The 18100-nt window shown below is 43.9% G+C and overlaps 2 protein-coding genes across 2 annotated transcripts in view; both read right to left on the reverse strand.

Moving 5' to 3' along the window:
* The window catches only part of CHAT (choline O-acetyltransferase), a 45006-nt gene extending 37644 nt beyond the window's left edge, over positions 1–7362 (reverse strand). The window contains exons 1-3 of the mRNA XM_024209448.2: positions 7303–7362; positions 4879–5070; positions 1967–2085 (exon numbers count right to left, since the gene is read on the reverse strand). Of these exons, the coding sequence (XP_024065216.2) occupies positions 1967–2085; positions 4879–5070; positions 7303–7362 (371 nt within the window). The remainder of the gene's footprint in view (positions 1–1966; positions 2086–4878; positions 5071–7302) is intronic.
* An 8773-nt stretch (positions 7363–16135) lies between these two features.
* On the reverse strand, positions 16136–17719 carry SLC18A3 (solute carrier family 18 member A3). Its single transcript, XM_024209461.2, has one exon. It carries the CDS (start codon positions 17717–17719, stop codon positions 16136–16138), a length of 1584 nt encoding a protein of 527 aa, XP_024065229.1.
* Positions 17720–18100: the final 381 nt, after the last annotated feature.

Consider the following 18100-nt stretch of genomic DNA (forward strand, 5'->3'; position numbering starts at 1 on the left):
TTTAACAAACACATGTAGAGGAAAAATTCGTTGACTAGTGTATATAATTAGTGTTATGTATTTTTATGAGCATAGTGCCTAGTCATGGACCAGGACCCCATTGTACTAGGTGCTATACAAACACAGAACAAAATGACAGTCCCTGCCCCACAGAGTTTACGATCATGTAGTGATGATCCTTATTTAACAATTAAACAAAATTAGACTGGATACTTGGAAGTAGTTGTTTACAGAACGGGATGGGGGCTGCATCCCGTTCTGTAAACATAGGAGTCTCAGCAATATAAATGCTTAAGTACTACCTGGTGTACTGAAGTATTTGCTGTCCTGAAATATATACTCTTGCTCCATGGCTGTGGGGCAGGAACATTATTTCCTCAGACCGCCCATTTGCTATGTTTCTGAATGGGATCCTCTATGTTAAAAGTATTTGTTTGTTACAAGTCATATGCATTAGAGAAATGCAAAACGTAGTTTCATAGAACAGAATGTGCACAGTGAATCTATTCAGGAACAAGAGGAAGCACATTTATTCTAATGTTTAGAGTAGGTTTAAAAAAAGACATGGTGCTCTGTCTATGCAAAATTTTAATATAATACAGATCAGCTTCAAGGTTCTGGCTGTTTTTTAAAAATTATAATAGCATAAATTCATATGCAATTTACTCTTTCAGTAATGTGCAGCTGGAAAGTGCTAAAAGCAAAGAGGAAATCTGCAATATTTGAAAGTAGATTTGCTTTGTATTGCTGTTTAAAAAGGGGGAAATGATTTGGCAAAGGTTGAGAACTGGAAGCTTACTTTTTTAATAGCATCTGGGGATGTATATTGTGTACTTGGCTTGTATAAACTTTGTTTATTCTTTATGTTTTCACTTTTTAAAATAAATTTAGCCACCCTTATATCCATATAGGGAAATGGTCAACACCAAAAATGTTCTTTGGATGCTGGTGATTTTAGCAACAGGGCTCCAGAATTCATTGGTTATACGTGCAGCAGCAGATATAATCAGGAGTAATGCAATTACTTTTTTATATAAAGTAATTTTTGAAAACACTGTCTGTTAAAGGGACCTTTCTCCCTCGAACCCTGTTTTCTTATCTGTTCTGCTGGTTGTACATAGCTTAATTCTTCATGAGTCCCGGAAATGTTTTTCTTCTAGCTCATGTTTTAATATTGTATCTCCAAGTTCTTATCTTTGGGCTCTGCGGCAGTCTTCTCCATTAATCTGTTATCCTGATCAATGACAACAAAGCACTGACTGTTGTTTTAGAATGGATTTTATTGTATTGTTGGAGGGTGTTGATTTTTCTATACTAGTTCTTGGTAACCCAGTTGTTTCCATTGCACTTTCAGGTTGTTTTGACACTAGCAAAGTTAGTGCCCACTTTCCAGCACTTGTGCAGCCTTGGGGTACATGGTGGGAGACTGGGCACTATACTAACTTTGGGGCTTATATTTTTCCATACTCATCAGTTCCCAGGAGATGCTAAACTGAGCACAAATGTTTTTCCTGCATGGCACAAAGACCTCAAATTAGGGTGGCTGACATGTAGGGCTCTGCTACAGCTTGCTGAGTTGTAACTGTAGCATATTGGAGACTGTTCCATTCTAAACAGCGTGCATGGAGTCAGGATTTCTTTTCCCAGCAAAGAGCTCTGATTTGGGAAAGTATCTGATGAGAAGTTTAAGATGCTTCACAGATATCCCTAGTTTTAAAAGTTCCACGAGTATATTTTGTCTAAAATGATAAATGTGATGGCAAAATTTTCTATTTAAAGTATAATTCTTAACTTAAGGTTTCTGCGTGAGTGAAATTAGAAGCTGCCTATAGCCAGTATGTACGATAGGGAACGGTTTAATGATTGGCACCCTCATTTGTTTAAACAAGCTAGTTATTTGTTTGCCAGAGTAGCATATTTAAAGGGTTTTTTTCAGAGGCAAAAGCTGTGGTCTTTAATACATTACCTCAGCTGGTCATTCACATCCTTGAAATGTTGACGGGCAAAGATAATTGCAGGGCTGGAATTGACTGGAAGAGCCAACCGGTTGTTGAGGTACATGTCATCCAACCAGTAGTTAAACACCTAAGGGAAGGGGAGGAAACATCTTACAACCAAGTAAAATTGTGTGTGTGTGTAAGTGGTTGGTGGCACAATGCATCAAATGTGGGCTTTGATTAATGGGGCCATTAATCATTTTCAGTCTGGGCTCAGTGGTCTCAGCTCACTCTAAATCAGCCACAAATCCATTATCCTATCATTCAATCTATGGTAATTTACAGTGTGCACCATAAAAAAAACAACAAGTTTATTGTATTATTACCTATATATTTGTTCACAGCAAAGTACTTTTAAAGAAACAATGGTAAGTGTTTATTTCTTAATGACACCAACTGTATGTTCAAGGATGGATAGAATTTAACCAGTGTAGGCTTTCCTTATGCAGATAGTTGGTACAAATGTTGGTTGATATTGCCTAGATGCTATTTTTATTATCTATCAAGCACCTTCGGTGTATTTACTGCTGTGCAGTATGTAGAGATATACATAGGGCCAGCGAACTTAATAATCTAAGGCCCTGATCCTGCAGATAATAGTGGATGGGTGGAATTCTGAGCCTGCACAGAACCCTAAAATAGTCAATGGGGCTTCATGCATGTGCAGCAGTCCACTTACATGCCATCAGTTGCAAGATCAGGGCCCAAATAAGACAGACAATATAGTTAAAAACAAACAACAACAGGACCTAAATTTTCAAAAGTGACTAGTGATTCTGGGTGCCTGAGTTTTTGGATGCCCAATGTAAGAAACCTCAAAGGGACTGATTTTAAGAGGGGGATAGTACTTAGCATTATCTGATCATCGGGACTATTTGAAGTGGGGAACTCCAAAACTGAGTCATCTAAAACACCAGTCATTTGAAAATTTAGGTCCACGTGACCATGTGAAGGTCAAAATTTCAAAGCAGTTCCAGCATGGCGTGTTTCCTTGTTTTTTAATTTAACAAATTTGTAGGTGGATTATGCCATTGAGAGGTAGGGAGAGAAGCACATCAACTGCTGGCATGTCGGAGTGTGATTGTTATCAGTACTTGGCCCATACAAGCACAAGTAATGACCTCCTAAGCATTTGTGTACAGAAGTTGAAAGTACAACAAAGACATTCTCATATCCCCAGCCACTATTTCATGCTGTTGTTGATCACCATGTTTTGGAAGACAGAGAGTTGTTTGGAAAATCAAGTTGTCTGTCTGAATTTAGCAGACACACTTTGAGTACAGTAAATATAAACAGAGAAATTATGCAAAACTAATTATGAATTTATGCATCTGCTGAAAAAGATTTCCTTTGAGATTTTTTTCAACGTTATTGGAACAGATGCGGAAAATAACTCCTTCCCCCACATTCCCTGGAGTCTTCAGGAGAAGAGGCCAAAGCTTTATTCCTGGGAAGTTAAATTCCAAATTAAAATAACTCTAGTTTGTCTTAACGATTGAATGATTACTTTTACTAGACAGACTGGATGTTGTGATATTTAAGAAAAGCCTTATATGTGGCTCATCAATAATTCTTGTACCCTTCAGGCGGGTCACATTTCTTATTTGAATGATCAGCTCCCACCTTAAATAGTTATTAGAAACACTTTTTTATTTAATAAATGTATTTTTTCTCCAACCAAGAAGATTAATTATTATTTTAGGAACAGAATAACAAAAGGAGATTTGACCATTCAGTGGAACTTGCAGATGATATCTATGTGTAGTCAGTACAGCAGGGAGAGAATTTTTTACTTGGAATGTGTCGGCTTTTAAAATCCAGCTGTCGTGTCATCATTATAATCTAGGTCTGAATATAGGAACACTTTAATTGTTCAAAGGTTCATGTGCATCATATCACTAAAGCTGGGGGGAAATTCTGGTCTCACTGAAATCAAGGGCAAAACTTCCATTGACTTTAGTGGGACCAGGATTTCATCCTCTTCCTAGATGATATGGATAAACCTTAATACATAACATTTAGTTACAATTTCTGTCACTCATTCATTATCCAATATGCTGTCACTACTGCCATTTTTCAGATTGGCCAGTAGAGACAGCTTCAGAATGGATGGCCTGTAACTGTCTGCAAAGATCAAACACAATTTATCCATAACGTATTGAACTTTTCCTGCTTTAGGGAGCAGAAACCTAGATTGTTTAAAGATTGAAGCCTTCAGCATGGAGCATACAATTTTTTTTCCTGCAAAGATGGTATTTTAGGCAAACCTTTTGACATACTATACAGAAAAGCAAATAATAGTCTTCTTTAAAACCATGTTCCCCATGTATACAGCCCAGAATAATTTGATTTGATCAGAGTTCAGATGGAAATGGTACCCAATAGTACACCATGCCCACATTCCTTTTGTAGCCCCATCAGTTTGTGAAGAATTTAAACTTTTTTTTTCAATAAAAAATTTCTAGTGCCCAAGGCTGTCCAGAGAGCCTTCCAAAAGGGATATAGCGCTCTCTGCCTGCATGTGCAAATAGCTTAAAACGACAGCTCTGAGAGATGTGAACTGCCCTCATCCATCCTACTGAGTTGTTGACCCTGAAGTCTAATGATGACATTGCAAATATATACATTTTTAACTATGTCAGTGGCTAGTCATTTTAGAAACATTCCAGTCTACCCTTCTGGGATTGTGGGTAGAAGCTGAGTAAAAGCACGAGCACGTTTTAATCTAGTCTGACTCCTGGACTTGATCCAAAAAGGTGACCTGATTTATAGCAACCTGATATAAAGGTTATTCATGTAAATCATGTAGGACATCACAAATAACTTATAAATGAGCAGCCTCACACACAAGCCATTCTTTTTCTAATGTGCATTTGCTTACCCAGTTTCCAGTCTTCTCCCTTCTATCTAGAAGTTTTTGCTGTAAGGATTCTCCTAGGCCTCCTGCAACTCCAAATTGTTCTACTATGGCCTTGGTCTTCCTAAATTGCTCCTCTGGAATCAAGTGTTTCACGCATTGTAGGTACATGTGCAAGGTCTGTTGCAGTGGAGGCACTGGAAGCTTGGGCAGTGTCTAATCGTAAAAAGATGGAGCAGTAAATAATTTTATGCATTTGTAGTATTTCTTTGTTTTTGGTTGAGTTACAACAGATGATGTGAATATTTTAGAGGAATATATAGGTTTGGATTGGATCTTGGTTTTGAGATGTTATTATCTGAGACCAAGCCCATATTCCTAGCTTTGCCCAAATGTCATTTCTATCACACATTTTTTTGCGCTAACTGCTATAGAAATAGCATGAAAATGTTTTTTCTTCTTTGTATTAGAAAGATGAGCCAGATGAAGGCAATGCTTAAAGAAATCTCCCAGGAAGAGTTAAAGTTCTCTTTAAGGGAAGCCTTCCTGATGGTGCTGGAATCTTACCAAGTTTAACTGAAAATATGCAGAGATTCCTTTGGAATTAGTTGGTGCTGTCTTCAACATGCAGACTGATTTTCAGGGATAGATGCACAGAGCTTTTCTTTTAGGGCGACTAAAAGGGGAAATATTGGAGGACCACATGACCTATTTCTCTAGAAAAGGTTTCAGCCACCTTAAGAAAACTTCCCTTTTGGACCCCTTTAATTCTCCTGGGGAGATTCCTTTAGTAGCTACTGTCTATGTCTGGCTCATCTTTCTAATAAATCTGCATGCCATGTGCAGTATCAATGAATTCCAGTGGGATCCTTGTATATTTTACATTAGCGGTATCTCGTAGCAGTTGTGGTTTTGAACATTGTGGGTGTAACTGCGTCACTTTAGTGGAGTTGGATCAGTGATGATGTTGACCCAAGATAACTTGGGTGTGTAAGATCTCTGATGAAGAGCATAGTTAGTTGTCTATGCAATAATGAACCAATGGTGGCTCTCAAACAGCATTCCTTAGTGTTCTCATGCATTACTTTTGGACATTATCACTTTGTTTTATAAGTTGGAATTAAGCCAAACAAATATGAGCTTTCATGAAAAATAAAAAGAGCAGAGAAGTATGGTGGAGGGGGCAAACAAAGTGGAGATCCATGGAAGGATGGAAAAATATGAAGGATTTTGAGTCTATCAGAAAGCACAAGTGTAGTTCCCAGAGAGGTGTACGATGGCCTCAGAGTCCTGAAATTGATTTTCACCTAGTGAAGCCATCCATACCCACCCATTAGTATTTCTCATACAATGGGATGTTTGTGTGGATCAGTTCTTATAATAGCTATTCATTCTTTTGTTTTGGCTTTCATCTGTTTCATAAACAGGCAGTCTTCAGATTGCTTTTTCCTATTTGATATACTAGAAATTCATTTTTAACAGGTTTGCTCCTTTATCAGAGAAAGTATGTGAGTGAGAGAGAGCTGTACTCTGAGCCAAGAACATGGAACTCTGAGTTCAAATCCCAGCTCTACCACTGTCACCACTTTGTCTCCATATCCCCATCTCTAAAATGGAGATAATACTTAGCTACCCATGAAATATGTGATGGGATGAATTAATTGATGAAGATGAAGGGCCAGTTCAGCCTGTAATGCATCTATATACATCATAAGTGAAAAAGTAATTAAGCGGTCTCATTGTGATTTTTGTCCGTTTGGTGCACAATACAGGCATACAACCTCCTTTGGAATTTATTTGAGCAGTTCAGTGGTAATGGGCATGGAAATGTTTATGTCCTGGTGATGTCAGATACTCTGATTCCATCGTGTTTTGTCCAAGTAACATTGCTGTTAGTTCCACGTCTTTACTAAGGCCAAAAGTTTCACACTTGATGGACTTAGGTAACTAATTTTGGGCATACTCATCTGAATTTCTGGCCTAAGTTCCCTAAATCAATGCATTAACTTTTTAATATTTTTAATATTTCATTTGTCTCACAGATGAGTTGTATGTGAAACTGATAGGTGGCCTGTACTAGTAAGAAATTAATATTGGCCATTTCAGACTTTGTTGTAAAGAATCTGCTCTATTTTTTTTGTTGGTCTCTGTTTCTCCATCTGTAGAATGTGGATAATAATACATAACTACCTAGTAATGCTCACAGGGGCCTGGTGAGGATGAATTGTTTGTACTTTGAATATGAAAAGTGCTAAGACTAGTTTAAGGTCTTGATACTAGACTGTTGCAAGTGATCACTGTTTTCCAAAAATCAAGAAACGAGGTCAGAAATAGTGTTTGTATTTACCACTGAGTTTCATTGATAACACTGCTCCTATTGATAATAATTAAAAATCATCTTTCTTTAATTCAACTCTGTTTTATTTTTGTCCAAAAACAGTCACTTACTGTCTCATCTTTGCTGCATGCATCTTTCTCCTTCTGTGTGGGTTTCTCTAGCACAGGCATCCTTGCATTTCTTTTGATATCTTTTACTGAGGCCAGAAATTGAAGCCACTTGGGGGCACTTACAGAGCAGCACACCTTGGTTCTGGAAACGGAAAAGATTTAAAGCCAAGTAGGTGACAGTTATTACCAAAATGTGCACAATATATAGTGTTCCCTGTGCAAACATACACTGAAGCTTAAGAATGCAAAACTGAAGAGAAACAGAACTACAATATCTAAAGTAAACTGAATCGAATCCTTTGGATATTACTTTGTCATTCAATTTGTTGCATTTCTCTATAAATTCATTTTTATAGAAATATCCCATGCACGTAACGGGTTCTCTTTTGCCAGGTTTGATGCGCTTTATTTTGTCAGTCTAATTTGCTTCGGAGTATGTCACCCCATTTCAGAGTTAGGCCTGGTCTGCAGACAGCTTTTGTACTAATATAACTATGTCAGTCAGGGGTGTGACTTTTTGCTGACATAGTTATACCAGTACAACCCCTACTGAGGATGCAGTTATGCCAGTATATTCCATCCAAGGTACTTCCAGGGCCCCTGTTGCCACAGTATCAGAGCACCTCACACTCTTTTAATGTGTTTTTCCTCACAACACACCTGTGAGGTAAGGAAGTGTCAAGTGACTTGCCTAAGGTTACAGAGGAAGTCTGTGGCAGAGCGGGAAATTGAACCTCCTGAGCCCCGGGTGAGTGCCCTAACCATTGGACCATCCTTTCTTTTACCTGTGACACAGCCTTATACCGGTATAGCTTGTTCTCCTTCCCATTCAGGAATAAACTATGCTAATATAAGCAGATATATTGGTATAGCTGCATCCACATTAGCGGATTGGGCTGCTTTAGCTATAGTGGTATAGTCCACTGTAAGGTAGTCCAACTTTTGTGTGCAGACAGGCCCAGATGCTTCCTCTCAATTCAGGTGTCACTGACATTTTCAAAGCTGCTGCTCAGCAGCTGCCAAACCTAGTAGGCACCTAAATCCCTTGGATACCTAGACTTCTGCCAGCCAGCATTTGCAAAGCTGCCTAAACACTGATGCCACCCCACAAGTAAAATAAATAGATGTTGATCAAGTAGCTAGAGAACCTTCAATGTTTATAAAATACTTGTGACTATACAAATGCAAGGTAGTGGCATTATTGCTACAATGGGGTTTTAAAAGAATTGGTAGGAGAATTTTTGTGTGTGAAAGTGAGGGGTGAATAACTGGGCATGCTGTGGAAGGCACTGGGGTTATTTCCCTCACACAGCTCTATGCAAGGGAAATTTAGTTTAGATGCTAGGAAAAACTTTCCAGCTCTAAGGGTAGTTAAGCTCTCGAATGGGCTTCCAAGGGAGGTTGTGGAATCCCCATCACTGGAGGTTTTTAAGAGCAGGTTAGACAAACCCCTGTCAGGGATGGTCTAGGTTTACTTGAGGTCCCTATGGTTCTATGTCATCTTTGCTATTCCAGTCTTTTGGCCTCTGCACAGCTCTGCCAAAAAAGTGTCATTTGCATCCCTTTCTATGATTCCAGTCGAGAGCCTTTGCTGAACAGACTGACACGTGTGCCGTATTGTGAGATAGGTTTTAAAACACTGGTGGATGTCCACAGGGCACTGGAATGAAGCATATCAAACTCTTTTTGATCTGTGATGTGCTTTATCATAGATATTATGATGTGAAAGGCTGCATTAACCCACTGTACCACTCAGCTCCCTAGTATTTGCGAACCATTAAGCGAACAACATAAACTCAAAAAACAAAAGAATTTAAACTTTCTGTAATGCTCACTGAAGTCTGTGGCGTGTGAAACTGTGATGCCTTAGTTCTCTGTGTACTGCCTTTAAATTCGTAAAAACCTACGTTCAAAGACAGAGCAGCCAGTTTGTCTTTGAAACTGCCACAGCCTGTGCTGAGGACGTACACACGTGGTGCTCTTGCAGACAGACTTTCCTTCTTTCCTTACTGTTTCCTTTAAATTTAAATAAATGTCATGCAATCTCAAAGTACATGTTTGTTCTTTGTCTGTGGAAAAATCTAGCAAAGGCAAAGCCCCTGGGGTTAATAAAATCATAGAATCATAGAAATGTATGGCTCGAAGGGACCTCAGGTCATCAAGTCCAGTCCCCTACACTGAGGCAGGACTAAGTCAATGTAGATCATCCCTGACAGTTGTTTGTCCAACCTGTTCTTAAAAACCTCCTGTGATGGGAATTCCACAACCTCCCTTGGAAGCCTGTTCCAGTGCTTAAATACCCTTAGAGTTAGAAAGTTATTTCTAATATTTAAACTAAAACTCTCTTGCTGCAGATTAAGCCCATTACTTCTTGTCCTTCCTTCAGTGGACATGAAGAACGATATAAAGAAACAATATGTATCATGTACAAGGACTTGGAGTAATATGGGAAAGCTGACACTGTAGTTGCTTTTGTTTTGTCTCTTCTGTGGATAGAGTCTCACTTTCAGTCGCAAATGCTGTCAATCTAGCATCTCTCACAAATCCTGACTTCACTTAAATGTTGTACAAGGAAGACAAATGTTGCCCCTAATGATGGAAAATCCCAGAGAAAAGCAAGATGACTTTATAGTTACTCACTCTGATTGAAAGGAACATTGTCAAAGTTATTGGACCAAAAATTAATTTTCATGTCTTTGATTATGGGTGGCTGAAGTACACTCACACTGTTCCTTCAGTTAACTCCATGTTTTTCAGCAGGATGCTGACATTTGCAGGAATCATGTAGTGTTCGTTCATCGTACTTCAAAGCAGCAGCAAAAATCCACAACAGAGAGGACTGACATCTTCTTTAGCAGATAACAGAGAAAGACTGACCCATCTAATCCACTTATTTGGGTTTGTTTCCAACTCATTATTGGAGTCAATAGATAAGATTTAGCTATCAGTTAAAATTACTTCTTGCAATTTATACTGTAGTGGTAGTTTTACACAAGCAGCTCACAACCAATCATGCTTAATCTCTTTGTTATCAAGAGTATGCACTTTGAGCTATGCATTACTATGGCTTGTTAAATGTTTGGAAAGGCTAAAGTCAGGGCTATTTAATGCCTAATTTAAGCCTCAGCCAGTCATATGGCCATTGCTTGATATATGATGACTAGTACGAAATCACAATTAAATCTTTTGCTCTTCTTTTTCATATTAGACTTCTTTAACTATTTCATGTGGTGGAAGAGTATATAAGTACTGGGATGAAATTATGAAGGGGAACATTTAGGCACCATGTTAGGAGAAAGTGAAGAGTGAAGTCATTAAGCTTTCACCCCATGCGACATTTATAGCTACATTGCAAGAAATAGTACACAAGGCAGGCGATAATCCTGGATTCGCTATGAGATAGATCAAGTTGACCCAGTAGGTCTTTTACAATGTGTCTCAATGAACAATGGGCCTGATCCCTCAATATGCCAAGTGCCTCCTACAAGGTCCTGATCCATTTCAACTCCCAATGACCTCAATGGGGACTGAGGGCTTTCAGCACTTTGTGAGAGACCCTCAGCACTCCTAGGCCCTGTTTTCTTGCGTGCTAACCAGGCCTCTCAAGGGTTGCGCAGCCAGGCCCAGGATATGCCAGATGAACAACTCCAGGATCCGCGAAGTCAGCTTGGGAGGGGAAAGAAGACTTCGAGGGCTATAGCCCGTGGGTGGAATACCTACCCCCTACGGAATGAGAGCTACTAGTGTGAACCCAGCATCTAACCTTCCTCTCTGGCAGTGTTGGGTGGGATCCCGACAAGCTGCCCAGCGCTACTGGGGTGCAGCCACCGCTGGGCTGGGGAGGGCAGCGGGGCAAACAGCAAATTTGCCGCTGCCCGACAGCAAGCGAGAGAGGCAATATTGGCCAGGGGGTAGGCGCGCAGAGGAGGCATTGGAAGGTCTCCGCACCAAGGCCTCAATCCCTTGGACAGCACAGGGCGGAGAGCTCGGTGCCTCGGGCTGCTGCAGAGGGCTGCGTGCTGGGCTGGGCTCCAGGGCAGGGGGCGGTGCGGGTGAGGGGTGCGGGCTCCCGCAGGGGGCACTGGAAGGGGGAGCGGGTGACCGCTCCGTGTTACAGGGCGGAGGGCCGCTCCAGCTGATCAGCCCGCTCTCTCTGCGCGGCGCTGAGCCCCTGGAGCCCGGATCTCTCGCTGCTCTCCCAAGACAGCGGTTACCTTTACCTTTCGCTTTGCCCGCAGCCGGCATTATCCTGCTTCCTTCTTCCTCTGCCCCTTCCCATCTCCGCTGGAGCCTCTCTGGCCCTGCCCCTGGCTAATCCCCTTTCTATCCATTGGGCTTCTGCGTCCATCCCTTCTCGGTTCTCACCCTCCTTCCCTGGTTTCTTTCTAGGCGATCCCGAGGGAGGCTATAGCAATGGGTAACCGCGGAAAGCAGGAGATAAACCTTAGGCTTTGCGCTGGCGGGGGCAGGCGCGGAACACCCTCGTTGAGTTTCTGCAGTGAATAAAAAGTTATTGCGCTCCAGCTGTGCTGAAAGTAACTGGACTAAGCTGCTGTCACTGCCTGTGTCTGCTGCGCGCGGAAAGCCTGGAATTGCTCAGGAGCCAGGCAAACTCCCACCTGCCCCGAGTCCTGGGGAAAGAGTTTGCTATCGAGATTGAATCTTCCACTTGAGTCCAGAACCCGCCCCTGGTCCCAGCCTTTCCTCTTCGCCGCGGTGGTGTTAGTGCAGCCACCTCTGGGGCTGGCACCACTTGGAGGCGGATTCGTCTGTTACAAACCCATTCACAGAGACACTGCTGTCCCCAGGGAAGCGCTCAGAAAGGGCGGAGCACTGAGTTCTAGACCCAGCCCTGGTTCGGACACCTTGACAATCTTCCCGATCTTCCAAGCTCTTGAGCTCTGATGGGAGGAGGCAGCCTGTATAAATATTTAAAGGGACAGCAATGATGCTGTCTGCAGCCAGCCCCTTTGAGGAGATGGTTTAACGCGCTGGAATAGACAGGGATTAATGGAACTTGCCAACTACACCAACATAATAAATGGTTAGCAGCAGAGCAAATTAATAACAGCAATAAAAGTCAAATCTTCCCCTTACCGTTGCTCTGCGCTCGGGGTGTTAAATTGATTATAAACTGGAGGCGTCTACAACGTGTAAAAACGGATGTAAATATTCCCACTCCTCCCCCTCTTCTGGTTTTAGTCGCCTCCCGGCTAAATGAACGAGATGGTTCAAATGTCTTTAGCCGATTCCCCGGCCATTCTGCAGAGACTGGAGATTGGGTTTGTTCCCGGGGTGTCATTCTACAGAACAGTGTCTGCTGCAAAATGATTACAACGCGCGCGCACACACTGGTGTGAGAAAGGCACATCTGTCTGGTGCAAAGGTAGGAAAAGGCAGAAGCTAAAGAGCCTCTGACATGCACCCCTGACGTGAGTGCGAACAGCTCTTGAGTGCATCAGTGCCAGCGAGCGGCTGAACACCCCTTACCTGTTCCAGCGAGTTGATTGAAGTCAAAGTCTCAAACACAAATGTCAGGAGCAGAGGGAAACGTGGGGGGTGGATATTTCAGGCTTCAAAACGCTTCTTGCGGGCTCAGAAGCGCTTTGGGCAAGGTGGAGGCTTTGGAGCCTGCTTTTGCTCTGTCCAAGGTACTTTCATGTTTCCCTTTCCTTCTGGACACATACACTGGCGTTGGGAAAACCTCTTCGTTCAGCCTCCCCAGGTCTGCCTGTCTAACTCCTCCCTCCCTCCCTTCCTATTCGTGCAGTCTGAGTGGCCTCCCCTAAAGCAACCCAGCCCAACCTCAAACCATCCTCCAGCTAGAGTTCAGCTTTCCTACAGGCTGGACACGAGGAGAGCATCCTCCTCTCCGGGGCCAGCGGCAGAGGTTTTGCATTGTTTGCTGTCCCTAGCCCAGCAGCAGACTGTGCATTTAAAAGCAACATGGCACTAGCCTCTCTCAGCGACTAGTGCCCGGGAGGGGGTTGTTGTCAGAAGTTACTGGGCCTCGCCCCATGGCGTGTATTTCAAACGGAAGGCGCCTCTTTCCGAGTGGAAAGCTGGTGAAGGGGAGGCAGGGTCCCCCTTCTGCGCTGACTTTGATAAAGCCACATTTTCTTTAGGCCATTCGTTGCTTGGATCGCAGATTAACCTGCCACGTGCGGCTGTCTGGGAAGGGAAAAGGGCAGACACGCAACTGGGTACGCAATATACATGTGCACTGACCCCTCCTGATTCCTGATCTGCTTCCCCGGCCCCATTGGGAATCCTTAATACTCTCCAGCCGTTACAGGAGCAGGTTGAAGGATAGCGCCTCTCCTGGGCAACGCTTCCAAGCTTTAATTAAAGTTCTTTTCTTTGGCGTTCATTATATGATTAACGGTGTTACTGGGGGTAGGGGAGTGGGAGGGAAATAAACAGCTCTGACTCCAAGGAAAAATTCAGTTCCCCATTTTTTCTGCTTTTAATTCAGTTGTAATGCAAGTTCTTCCGCCCCCCACCCCTTAAACAATAGCAGCTAATGTGAAAAATCGGGACGGGGGTGGGGGTTAATAGGAGCCTATATAAGAAAAAGACCCCAAAATCGGGACTGTCCCTATAAAATCGGGACATCTGGTCACCCTAAGCTTCTCCTTTGACCAAGTCAGGTCTTTATTCCCCGCGTTCGTTAGAATGGAGTCACATCTTATTTCTAAATTTCTAGCCCGCTAGCCCCGGGGGTGCGGGTTTCATTCTAAGGAGCAATTGGCAGTGCATTTCGAAAGAGCTTATTAAATACCCTCTGCACCCAGTGTTTAAAGTAGTATTAGTCTATTGACGAAGATGGTTAACCAAAGGGTTTTGAATAATAAGAATCGGAGTTCTGTAGAGAAATTATTTGATCCCCTTGAGTCATAGCCGGACAAGTCAGCGGGCTCTATTTTTTTTTTTTTTTTTTTTTTTTTACGAATTATCTGTCCTGAAAAAGGTAAGCACTCTCTTTTTCGGATGGTTTAAAATGAAATCAGAATGTGGGTGTTTGATTAGTGTGCAGTCCCTGGGTTTGTAAATATTGCTAAACTGGCTGAACCTCCTTACCCGCACACACACACGCAAATGATCATTTGAATCTAGGCACACTGAAAAGAAGGTAAGTTTTCAGTAACATTAACTAAAAGTCATAACAGATTTATCCTATTACCAATAGCACTATGGAAGGATGCCAGAGAAATCTCAGTTATCTGACTCTGAGCGAAAAGATTTATTACATCCTTAAATCTTCTTCTTTTTGGCAATTGCCAAAATTGAGCTTTATTTTATAAATGTGGGACTCAACTTGGTCCTACGGTCATTATTGATTCTTTGTTACCGAAACCGAAATGCCACTACAAAGCAGCGTTTTCATTATTATTGGTTCCTCCGAGCAGGGACTCTGAGACTCCGAAAGCTGCTATCATAACGCCCTATGTCAATCAGAGACCTTGATGACCAAGTGAAATTGATGAATGGTTTGCTATGTTTCTTCTTCATTTTTCTAGGAAGCTAGAAGGAACTATATCAGTTAATATACACTCTAATAGTGGATTCTTTATTTTTTAGAAAAGAAGCCGTTTGTCTAATAGATGGATGGACATTTAAATAAACGATGTATTATAGCGACCTATAAGCCAGGGGGAAATTTACAGGGGGAAAAAATGTAAGCTTCGGTTTCATATTTGCGTTTGGACCAAAGGTTCTATCATTCCGATACCTTTGAATAAATTACTTTCGCCCTTTTCAGCCCGTGATACTGACATCCTTTGTGAAGCGCTTTGAGATCTATAGAAAGCATTGTATAAGAGCTAGGTATTATTGTGTATTTTATCCCCATAGATTATAATTATGTGATATAGACGGGACTACATTCTGGGCAAAGTACTACATTTTCCTTACCGTAAATCTACCTGCGGAAAATGCAAAATTCAGAAGCATCTGAGTATTTAAAGTTTTTATTGGAAAAGTGCTGTGTTTAAAAAAAAACAAAACAAAAAAACCCAATACCTTAAGACACTGTACGCAGCGATGTTTGATGCCGTGTTTGCAATTCAGTACACAGTTTCTGTCGGAATATTTTTACATAGAATTCAAAGATTGACAGAGATTCCACCCCAGGGTTTTATTTTTATTAAATCGGTCTTAAGAAATAAACGAGGTTGATGTTATAGGGAATTTCTTGACATTTGTTAGAGTAATATCCTTGCTCTCAAAAACAATGAAACAAAGACCATGGACCCCTCAAACTTCATTTATTCAGATCATATTATCTTTGTAGATTTGGACTTATACATGATACAATATATTGCATTTACCAGGTAGCAGCACAACAGAAAATATATTACAGCGCTTCAGCTGATTCCCAAAGAAGAAATAATACGACGTGATTTTTGTTGCTGTTGTTAAATATGAAACCAAGTGAAAGTGTCAGTACATATATACAAGATTTAGTAAATTTAAGTCCCTGAATACGCAATCTGAATTTTATTACAGACTTCCCTAATACAGAGATATACAGTATGCCACACAGAGTTTCAACTCGAGAAAACTTTTGCACAAGAGACCCCAGCTAAAAGTTTTTGGAAGGACCACCACAGATTTATGTAAATATATCATTCAATTAGTCTTCTTTGTGATTTTCCCCTGCCAGTGTCTAAGGAAACACCAACTTACAACAAGTCGAGAAGAAGACGAAAGCCATTACAGCATGACAAAGGTTAAATTGTATATAGTGCACATTGGTACATAAACAGATGGCAATAATGTTTTCACAACCTCCCCACCCATTTTAACCTTTGTTCTGCCAGCTCCGTGTAGCCTAACTGTATTCATAGTCTGAAGAGTCCTCTTCCGAGGGCCCTGTCAGGTCTCTGTGGTAAGAGTCCACGCTATTTCCTTCCATCCCCCCTGCTGGATGGGGGGTTTTCCCCTTGCCTTTGCGCTCCTGCATTTTGATGGTGTCATAGAGCCCTTTGGGTCCTTCCTCCAGCAGGATGTTCCTCTCGGAGTGAGAGGCTTTCATTTGACAGACGTTTTTGAGGAACAGGAGGACCGGGGCGTAAAGCACGTTGGCAAGCCCCATGCCCAGGTTCAGCTGCACAAAGCCTAGCGAGTGCACGATCTGGCTGGCGACTATGGGCCCCAGGGCGTACGCCACGGAGTAGGAGATATCCGCTATGGCATAGACGCTGCCGTAGACGGACACGTGGCGCAAGTCCACGAGGAAGGCAAGCGTGGGCAGCAGGGCCGTGTCCACCAGGGCGATCCCGAAGCAAATGCCGCACAGCGGGACGATGAGCTGCCCGAAGTTCCGGCAGGCGGGCACCGTGCACGAGCTGGCCCCGATGATGACCATGCCCAGGGCCCCATAGAACCACTGCAGGTGCGGGTACTTGGCGGCCAGTTTGACGGTGATGTAGACGCCCAGCACGTGGGGGAAGAAGGCGGGGAGCCACGTGACCCCCATCTCCCACTCCGAGGCGCCCATATTCTTTTTCATCCACGTGGCGATGGTGGGCTCCAGGAAGGCCAGGGGGATGTTGCACGTGGTGAGGGCGCCGGCCACCACGGCGATGTAGGGGTCGATCATGAGCCTGTGGATGGGGGTGCCCACGAGCATGTTCTCCCGAGTCCGGCTGCCGAAGGGCTTGATGACGGTGAGCAGCAGCAGGCCGTCCAGCAGGCAGACGCTGGCCAGCACCAGGAAGGGCACCCGCCTGCCGGCGAACTGGTAGAGGATGCCGCCGAAAGGGGGCGCCACCAGGCTGCCGAAGGAGATGAAGGCCAGGGCGATGCCCAGGGCCCGGCTGCGCTCCGACTCCTCGGTGTACTTATCGGCGATCATGGCGATGCCGGAGGTGTCGGCGAAGGCCGAGCCCAGCCCCTGCAGGCTGCGGGCGGCGAAGAGGGTGGCGTAGTTCTCGGCCAGGGCGAAGATGATGGTGGAGAGGAACATGACCGTGAGGCCGATCAGCAACGGGATGTCGTAGCCCACGCGGTCGATGAAGGTGCCGCTCAGCGGGTTCACCAGCAGCTGCAGGATGGCCTTGGAAGCGAAGAGCACCCCGATCTTGATGTCCTCGTTTTCCGGGGGATACCCGGGCCCCAGCACGGACTTGGCCCAGCTGGCGTTGGCCCCCCTGGCGTTGGCCCCGCTGGCGTTGCTCTCCCGGGCGGGGATCTCGGCCTCCCACATGGCGAGGTAGCTCGGCATGATGGGCACGATCACCATGTAGAGCATGTTATCCAGGAAGAGGGCCACGCACACGATGACCAGGATCAGCCGCCGCTGCCGGTGCACGTCCTGCATGGCCGTGCCCAGCTGCTTGGTCTTCTCGCCCATGGCATCGGACAGCTTCTCCACGGCGGACTTGGCCAGACCGGCTCCCCCTTCGGTCGCCATCCTCCGATCCGGGGACACCCCTTCCTGCGCCCGGCAACACAGCCGCTGCCCTCCTCAAACTTCAGCCTCTCCGCTCCGCGGGTGCTTTGCTATCTGTGCATGGGGAGCCGCTGGGGGAGAATCACTCTGAGGACAGAGAAAGCTGAAGCTCCGGTCCTTTCCTCCACACACCCCTCCTCCGGCCTTTCCCTCTTGCTTTCTTCTTCCTTGGCGACACGGCTCCTTCCCTTCTCCTCCAGACACACCTCCTCCAGTCCTGCCCTCCTTCCTCTCGCCCCGGCTCTGCTCTGCCCTGCGCTCTTGCTCGTTTGCTCCTCACATGCCCGGACGCCTTTCACGTCTCCAGTGAAACCTGCAGGGCGGCTCTCACAGTGGCGCGGG

Source organism: Terrapene carolina, unplaced genomic scaffold (assembly GCF_002925995.2).
Source record: "Terrapene carolina triunguis isolate 2854851 unplaced genomic scaffold, T_m_triunguis-2.0 Scaffold146, whole genome shotgun sequence".
Taxonomy (NCBI): domain Eukaryota; kingdom Metazoa; phylum Chordata; order Testudines; family Emydidae; genus Terrapene; species Terrapene triunguis.

What these genes read in the sequence shown, in the direction of transcription:
- SLC18A3 (XM_024209461.2), bottom strand. Translation starts at nt 17,719, where the DNA reads ATGGCGACCGAAGGGGGAGCCGGTCTGGCCAAGTCCGCCGTGGAGAAG.